Source organism: Mirounga leonina, unplaced genomic scaffold (genome assembly GCF_011800145.1).
Source record: "Mirounga leonina isolate KUSES-001 unplaced genomic scaffold, KU_Mleo_1.0 Mir_173, whole genome shotgun sequence".
In the NCBI taxonomy this organism is placed as follows: domain Eukaryota; kingdom Metazoa; phylum Chordata; class Mammalia; order Carnivora; family Phocidae; genus Mirounga; species Mirounga leonina.
Genome location: NW_023270447.1, coordinates 92,659,472 through 92,668,282, shown reverse-complemented (window position 1 = coordinate 92,668,282; position 8,811 = coordinate 92,659,472). Strand labels below are relative to the sequence as shown.

Here is an 8,811-nt window from a genome sequence, read left to right as displayed (position 1 = left end):
GGGGGGCGGGTGCCCAGCGTGCCGGCCATGGTGGCAGCCTCTTCCCAAGGCCGGCTTCTCTGAGCCCGCTCTCTGGAGGGGAGGCCCAGCGACCCCTCTGCTCACAGCCGGAGGTGGGCACTAGGGACCCAGCCAGCCCAGCTCCCGTGCTTGCCAAGGGCTCCTGCAGCGGAGCCTGCCGGGGGCCCTAGCGCCAGGGGGTGGGGACGGGGTCCGGGAGCCGGGTCAGGAAAACCCTCCGGGAGATGGTGTGGGCCACTGGGCCCCCTGCCCACCTTTCCTGCCTAGAGCCCAGGAGTGGGCAGGGGGGAGAGCAGGAGGACCTGCGTTCATGCAGGCGGTGAGCAGAAGGCCAGGACGGAACGGCAGGGCCGGCTCTCGCGGTCACCTGGCTGGTGTGCTGGTCCTGTGCCTCCCCTCCCCATCCTCCCCTGCCCGGTCCTTTGAGGGCCCGCGCTAGGAGGCGGGTTGCCGTGGAGGACACTCGGGGCTGCCGCCGCGTGCACAAGGGGGAGGGCTGCTTGCAGGACGGGCTCTGGGGTCTGTGTGTGCTCCCTTACGCACGTGGGTGCATGCGTGTGCGTGTGCCTCTGCTGCTGGACCTCGGACCCCTGCCCCGGAAGGCTGCTCATGTAGCTGGAGCGCAGCAGGCTGCTCTTCCCTGTGTCAGACTCCTGGTCCTCACACACACCACACACCTGCTGTTGGAGCCCCAGCGCCTACCCCGCACCAGGCGGGCCGACAGTTTGGGGGAAGCCTGAGTAGGGCAACCCAGTCCTGCCCTGTGGGGGGAGGGTGAGAGGTTCTTACCTGCCAGCACCCAGGGGTCTGGGCCTCACCTGCCCCATGACCTGACGTGAGAGAAGCCAGGCCTGCTCTCATCTCAGGATCCCCCGTGGCCCCCGTGACCTCTCTCCGCACCCCCTGCCGTCCTCCCCACCCCACCTCCAGACAGACCCCTCCTCAGGGGCTTTGCCCTTCCCCCAGATTCCTGCCTGCTCCCCGCTCACACTCCAAAAGTCCTTGCTCAAGGTCACCTTCCCAGTGACGCCTTCCCTGGGTCTGTATTCACCAGAGCCAGCCCGACCCCAGACCTGATTGCTGTTTCACCACCGGATGTGCGATTCAGCCTCCGCGGCCCTTCTATCTCCATTGTCCACCTCCCCGGGGGAAATGTCCATGCCATGGGGGCGGGCGGCTCCGTCTGCCTGGGCCCCCAGCACCCAGACTGGTGCCCACTAGGCATCTCCCAACATCTGCTGAATGCTGAATGAATGAATGATTCAGCTGGACATGTCTGAGCTTTCTGTGGCTCCGGTCCCACCAGTGTGTTCTTTCTTCCATCAGAACTAATGAACTCACTCACTCATTCTGTCCTGCTGGCTTCCAGGAACCCGCTATGGCAGAAAGGTGCATACACACTAACTCTCCTATTGAGGGCTGAGGGCCAAGCCCAGCACTAGAGAATCAGAAAAGGAGGCTGCTGTGGCCTCCCCGGGCTATGGTGGCCAGCCAGGGAAAGGGGGGTCCTTTGGGGAGGAGAACTCTGCGTGTGTGGGGGTGCCAGCCCTGGGTACAGGTTGCACTCTGCCCGGCACCCGGGAGACAGGCTGGGTGCTTGTAGGGAATCCCTCGGTGCTGCCCAGGAAAGATGGCCCGCAGGCTGGCCCCACACTCGCTCACCTTCAGGGCACTCAGGAAGGGCCACCCCCCTGCGGGCAGGTCTCAGAAGGCTGGGGCGGGGTGGCCTAGAGCTTCGGTGAGCTGGGGCCAGGTGGGAGGGCTCCCAGGGGCAGAGAGCAAGGGCTTCAGGTGGGGCCCCGAGTGAGTGAGGCTTCCGGGCCTCCTTTGTGATGCAGGTGTGGGTTCCCTGGAGGCGGGGACCATCTCCTGTGCTCACGGGTGGGGTGTTCCATCTGGGTTTGGTGTGGGGGGGAGGGGGGAGGGGGCAGAGAGCAGCTCGGGGAGCCCGGGGCTCCCTGCGGTCCTGCGTCCTGCCCCCTCCTCCCTCCTCGATTCCACAGTCCAAAGGGGCCACAGGGGCCGCTGGGAAGGAAGGCCAGACCCTTCTCCCCACCCTGCCTGAGACATGGGGACCAGAGAGCCACCCTGGCCGTGGGGGTTGCAAAGCCCCTGCCATGGGATTCTGTCACTTCAGTCTCCAGTGAGATTGGTGGGTTCCGGGGGCCCTGCCAGGTGGAAGTTGCAGGGGAGGTGGGGGTGGGGGTGGGGAGAGAGCCTTCTGGATGTGACAGAGCCCCACCAGTGCTTCTGAGAGTGAATCAGTTACCCTGCTGATGGGGCCTGGGCCCTGGGCAGAGCAGGTCCTGCCAGAAGCCAGGTTTCCCTTCTTCAGGCACGGTTCTGCTTTTGTTTCAGAACCCCATGGAAAGAGCGGTCCCCCCAGACCCCCGGGGCTCGGGAAGGGTGTCTGGGCAGGGCCATCGGTGCCCAGACCCTGTTGGGGCGGCCTCTCAGGTTGGCCCCACCCTGGGAGGAGGGCAGCTCTGCTGGGGACTGATACCAGACATGGCCCCAGAGCCCAGGCTCTCCTCAGCCCGCTGTCTGTCTCCCAGCACCCACCCCATCCGAAGGTTGGGAACCCCGCCAAGAGCGAGGAGCTGGTAGGCTGGCCCGGAGGCTGCCTGGGCTGCTGGCCTGGAAGGGGAGGAGGTCAAGGTCAGGGGAGTAAGAAGCCAGGACTGCCCTTCCTGGGGAGCTTGGGGTGGACCAGGGACCAGCCCGGCCAGCTAGAAGCTCCTTCCCAGAGCATGATGGCCCTGGACTCCTCAGGCACAGGCCAGCCAGAGCACCTCCCCCTCCGCCACCAAGGCTGCCTGGATGCAGGTGCTGGCTGAGCTCAGTCCCGTTTCTCCCACCCAAGCTGCCCTGTTCATGAGTTCTGTCTGCAGCCCTGTCAGTGAAAGACAGGCTGTGAGCAAGCAAGGGGCCAGCGAGCCGGGGTGCCGAGCTTGCAGGTTCTGGTGTGGCACCAAGCAAGGCCGTGCTCAGGTACCTGGCAGCCCAGAGAAACCAGGGAAGGGGTTCCATAGGCCAAGGAGCTACAGACGCCCAGCCCCAGCGAGGTCCCTGGATGCAGTGAGTCCCAGGCCCCATTGCTGCCTGGGACACTCTGGAGGGTGGATTTTAATCCTTCCTCCTAGGTGAGCTCAGGGGCCAGTGGAGGCTCCCTGCTCACCCCTCCCTGTCTCTTGGGCAAAAGATGTGAGATGTGGAAGTTGGAGGCCCAGCCAACCATGGGTGCCACCTCCCTTATCAACCTTGGGACCAGGGCAGGTCTAGAAGTTAGCCTTGGTCACTGCTGCTATGGAGCAGGGGGCTATTCTCAGGCTCAGCAGACACCTGCCCTTGACACCTGGGTCCACCCCTTTCCTGCCCCCCACTCTTAGGCGGGATGGTCTGGGGCAAGCTGCTGTCCTCTGCATGAAGCGCAGCCCCATCTGGCAGGTGTCTCTGGGCCTCTGTAGGGCAGGATTCAGATCTCTCCTTGGTTCTGCCCACCTGTGCTGTGGGCAGGCATGAGGGGCCCTGCTCAGAGGAGGCAAAGAATGGAGGAAGTTGAAGGACATTTCCGAAGCACTCAGAGAGAGCTGGGGTGAGAGTCTGGCCTGTGGGAGTCCCCCCTCCACACACTTTCCCGACAGCTGCTTCCTGATGTCAGGCCTTGGGTATCCTGGACAGGAGGGAAGGGGCTGGGGTGCTCTCACTGTCCCCGGTCTCTGTCCCCTCACCTATAAGATTCACTGCAGTCGGATGAGAGAATGGAGGCACAGTGCCAGGCACAAAGTTGTGGTGAGGAAGTACCACGTGGGGCAAGGGGCACATGCAGGGAAGCTTGGTCACCAAGCTGAGGGGTGTGGGTGACGGCTGGCAGCTTGTTTGGGCAGGCTGGGTCGTCCGACTTTGAGCTCTGTGGTTGCTACTTCCATGGTCCCTGGAGTTCCTCCTACCCCACGTCCATAACTGACACGTCACAGCTAACGAGCAAGTCTATTAAATCCCCGCCGTCTGAATCACTGGTGCGGTTTCTGTCTCCCAAGTGGACTCTGACTGATACATAAATCGGTACCAAGAGTGGTCCCTGTCGCCAGACACTCAAAGATGGATCTGGGGCCTGACTGCAGGGCTGTGCTCCTTGGGAAGGGAGAATTGTGGTGTGGGGTGATTTCCTCACGGTGGCTGTGATGCCCCCACCCGCTCAGGGGCCGTGGGAGCTCAGGTGCTGCTGCACGTGGCTGTTCACACAGTGACAGTGGCCGCGGGGACCGTGGCGTGGGGCAGGGCTCTCCCGAATGTCCTGGAGCACAAACAGGAAGAGAACGACCAGCTCGGGTCACAGCCCGGGAGTCAGAGGGCTCCGTGGCCCCGGAGAAGCCCCTGTGACGTGCACAGGGCTGGTAGTGCTAAGAGTCAAAAACAATATTTAATTCTGTGAGCCGTGCAATTACAGTGTTGGTTTCATTTACAGCCTCGTCAACTTTCTTATGAAAAGCTGGGGCACTGATTGAGAAGGAGTGGGACCCTGGAACTAGGAAGGGGCTCAGAGGAAGCTGAGGACCTTGAATCCCCAAGTCCTCGGAGCCCCTTTGCAGTGGATGCAACTTGTCCTCCAGGGCTAGAGACTTGCCTTTTTTCTTTATAAATCCTGAGAGCCTCATGTGGGTCAGGGTGCTTAGAAAGGAGGATGCTCATTTTGTTCAACCTCCACAACCCTCTTCCTTCACCTACTGACTCTAAACCCACAGAAGGGGTCTAATCTCAGCATCTCTGGGGGGGGCTCAGGTACAAAGCCTGATCCTGGAGGAACTAGCATATGCACCCCAAAAACTGCAAGCTCTAATTCACACTGGGGACCCTGGAGACTGTGTGTGGGGTCAGGCCACGGCAGAGGGAATACAGCTCTGGGCTGGGCTGGCCCTATTGCTGTGGGTGTGCCCAGCCCAGCTGGGGGAGGTAACGGGCGGGTGCACACCAGCTACTGGAAGCGGTGCCGCCAGCTCACGTGGCGGTGCGCACTCCGCACCGGTGGCCCACATTTGAGATGCTAGGTCCTCCCTAGTAGAACAGAGAAGGCATCCAGAGGTGTAGGGAGGTCTTCTCCCATGTGGCCGTGCACCCCCACTGCAGCCCGCTCGAGGGATCACAGGACTTATCTTCTCCAGGCTCTAGTTCTGTGATGAACTGCATGAACGTGTGTCCTTGTCTTGAGCCATCCTTGCATTCCTGCACGTATTGCTCTGGGTGTGCTTCGAAGTGACAAGGACAAAGTAACAGAAAATTAAAAGCATAAGAAATTACGTTCCTCTGGGCAAATAAATTTGGAGGCCTGGATGAAATGAATTAGCTCCTAGGCAGATATTTAAACTGACCAGAATAGGCCTAAAACTTCTGCAGGACAGTTGCCAAGGATGAAGAGAGAAGGCTGTCTGGGAGCCTCCCCTAAAGCAGGCTCAGTTCCAGATGGAAAAGCCTGTCAACCTTTAAGGAACAGTCAATTCCAAATGTCTCTAAACACTTCCAGGCCAAGAAAAAGAAGCTTCCAAGTTCTTTGTGGAAGAAAGCATAATCTCAACTAAAAGAAAGCTACAAACCAATTTATGAATCACCAGTCCAGAAATCCTAATACCAACAGCCCCAAATCCAGTGGCATGTTAAAAGAAGAATACACCCAGAGCAATACGTGCAGGAATGCAAGGATGGCTCAAGACTAGGACACACGTTCATGCAGCTCATCACAGAACTAGAGCCTGGAGAAGATAAGTCCTGTGATCCCTCGAGCGGGCTGCAGTGGGGGTGCACCGCCACATGGGAGAAGACCTCCCTACACCTCTGGATGCCTTCTCTGTTCTACTAGGGAGGACCTGGCATCTCAAGTTAAGTGTGGGCCACCGGTGCGGAGTGCGCACTGCCACGTGAGCTGGCGGCACCGCTTCCAGTAGCTGGTGTGCACCCACCCGTTACCTCCCCCAGCTGGGCTGGGCACACCCACAGCACTCTCTGTGGTGTGGCTGACGTCAAACTTTCGATTGCCAGGGTGTCCACTTCCAAAGACATTCATCTGGAACACACGTGTTGCCAGCCTTGGACACAGCTGTTAGGCAAAGCGACCAGAGAAGGAAGTGGGCCGCCCACACCTGTGAGGTCCCCCTCTCAGAAAGCTCTCAGCTACCCTGGTAACTGCTTCTGTGACCCTGCCTGCAGCTCCCAAGACCCCATTCCCACTTTTCTGCTTCAAACTAGCCAATAACGAGTGACCCCACAAAACCCCTGAGATCCCACCCTGAGGCCCTACTAAAGGCAGAACGCCAGGTCTGCAGTCTCTGCAACCGAGCTGTGCGGCCCTGAGCCCACTGGGTACCTTCCAGACCTGCGAGTGGAGACCTTTTTTCCAAAGTGCCTCCTGCTGTCCTGAGAGCCAGCACAACCACACTGTCTGCTCGTCAGGAGACATGTGGGGCTCACTGCAGCAGGCGCCCAGGTGAAGGCCATTGTGCTTTCTCCATTTTCTCAATTCAGAGAATTAGCTGTTGGTTCATTAACTTTACTTTGAAGAACCAGATTTTGTATTTATTTATTCTTCTAACTTATTAATTTCTGCTTTTATCCTTAATTCCTATCTTCTGATTTCCTTAGTTTTATTGTCTTTTTCTAACTTCTCGAACTGAACACGTACTTCATTTTCTTTCCATTGCTTAGTAATCTGCTTGGGGTCGGACCTTCCCCGGGGCCCCGCTGGGGCTGCATCCTGCAGGTGCTTCTCTCCACGGGTTTTGTTATGATTAGTTTTTCAATTTTCTTTGATTTCAGATGTGATCTCCTCTTGGACCCAAGAGCTGTTTCACATGCAAGAAACTCCAAAAAATTTATAGCTTTGTTGTCTTAAGATGAGGTAATACTATCTATAGGCTGTCACACTTTCTCAGTAACCTAAAATGTGTGAGTCCATAGAGTCTCTCTTCTCAGCCGAGTCTGACCTACATCAGTTAGGCCCACCGTATCCTGCTGCTCAGGAGCCCATCTGGGGTGGAATGGCCGGGTGGCGCCTATCTGGGGCTTGAGAGCATGGGGTCAGTGGAGCCTGCAGCCCAAGGATGCCTCCTTCTGGAGTCTCGCCTTCAGCCTCTTCAGGCCGCTGTGCTCAGGGTCTGCCAGCAGGCCACTCTCCGCTGCCGTCCAGGCCTCTGCATAGCGCTGCTCCCCCAGGCAGGTCTGGCCATGGCACAGGAACGCCTGGGCAGTGGGGCCCCGGCCCGGCCGCTCCCACAGGCTGCTCTGGGCTAGGGTGGGTGCCAGCTTGAGGGCCTGGGCAAAGGCCCCTGTGGCCCTGGCCCCATTGCCCAGGCTCAGCAGCAGCCGGCCCTGGGAGCACAGGTCCTCCACCCGCGTCGGGAGGTCGCGGGCTCCCACATCCATCCGGAGGACATGGTCCAGGTCCTCCAGTGCCCGGTCAAACTCCTGCAGCTCGGCCAGACAGGTGGCCCTCAGGCGCAGGTGACAGGCATTGCTGCCCCCAGCGAGGACTGCCAGTGAGCAGTAGCCCAGCGCTCGCCCGGGCTGCCCTGAGTTCAGGAGGGTGTTGGCTTCCTCGGCCGCAGCCTGCACAGAGGGGACAGAGGGAGGCAGCGTGGGTCAGCCCAGAGAGCCACAGGCCCCTTCCCTGCCCAGAGCGGCTGCCCACTTCCTCTGGAGGGAGTGAAGTACAGGGTAGAGGGCACGCCCCGCAACCCCACCACCCTGGAAGCCCAGCTCCGATGGGGTCCTCCTGGGTTCCCCTCTCCTCCTCACTGGTCCTCCCCTCCCTCCTAGCCCTACTGCTTCTATCATCTGGTGACCTCCTCCCTCATTCCTCCCTGTCTCAGCCCCTCTCTGCAGTCGCCTTCCCAACAGGCCCATGGATGGGCAGCTGCCCACCCTCCCAAGGCTGCCCTGGCCCTGAGGGCGGTAGCAAGCACCGCCTCTACCCAGCTTGGTCCTTGAGCCCCCTCCTCTGCCTGAGGCCAGGAGGGCAGGGCCTGCTGAGCATTGGTGGGTTTCTCACTATAGGGTCCAGCAGACCCTGCAGAGCTAGGGTCAAGGGGAAGAGACTGTGCTGCTGATGGACCACCTGTTCCAGCGTCTGCTAGAAAGATTTCCAGGTGTTGGGGTTCGTGGTGCCTGACCCCCCCCCCCCGGGACTGGCAGCGTGGTGTTTTGAGGGCTGCGGTGGGCGCCCCCCACTCCCAGCCTCCGAGGACGCTGCAGGGCGGAGCCAGAGGTCAGCGGGCACCGTCCAACCCAGTCCTTCCCTCCCTGGGGACTGCTGGACCCCGTCTGGGTAGCCCAGCCCGCCGGCCCCCCCCCCGCCCCGGGACAGAGCATCCCCGGGGCCGGCCTTCCCCGCCGTCCCTCTCCCTCGGCCCTGCGGCGGGTCGCACTCGTGCCCTGGCCCCGGGAAGAGCACCGAGCTTCCGGGGCCGGCAGGGACGCCGTCGGGCTGGGATGCAGGCGGCGCGCCGGGGGGCAGCCTGGGCCCGGCCGAGGGACGCCGAGCGGCGGGAGCAGGCGCCGGCAGGCCGGGCGAGAGCGGGCTCTGCGCCCCCCGGACCTCAAAGCGCCCGTCCCGCTCGCGAGCGGGGAGCCGCCGCCGAGCAGGCGCAGTGCCGCCTGAGGGGCGGGGCGCGCGCCGGAAGCGGGGCGGGACCTCTCGTTGACTTCCGGGTCGGCGCGCGTCCCCGGCGACGGCCCAGCGGGTTTTCAACGGCCGCGGAGACCACACTGCCCGCCTCTGCTCTTAACCTCGTGTTCCCGCCC

At 61.3% G+C, this 8,811-nt stretch overlaps 1 protein-coding gene across 1 annotated transcript in view; it reads right to left on the bottom strand.

The window, feature by feature from the left end:
- Positions 1-5,955: 5,955 nt before the first annotated feature.
- TTC34 (tetratricopeptide repeat domain 34) overlaps positions 5,956-8,811 on the bottom strand; it is a 20,126-nt gene continuing 17,270 nt past the window's right edge. Inside the window, exon 8 of the mRNA XM_035019956.1 lies at positions 5,956-7,617. Coding sequence (XP_034875847.1) covers positions 7,090-7,617 — 528 coding nt within the window. The 3' untranslated portion in view covers positions 5,956-7,089. The remainder of the gene's footprint in view (positions 7,618-8,811) is intronic.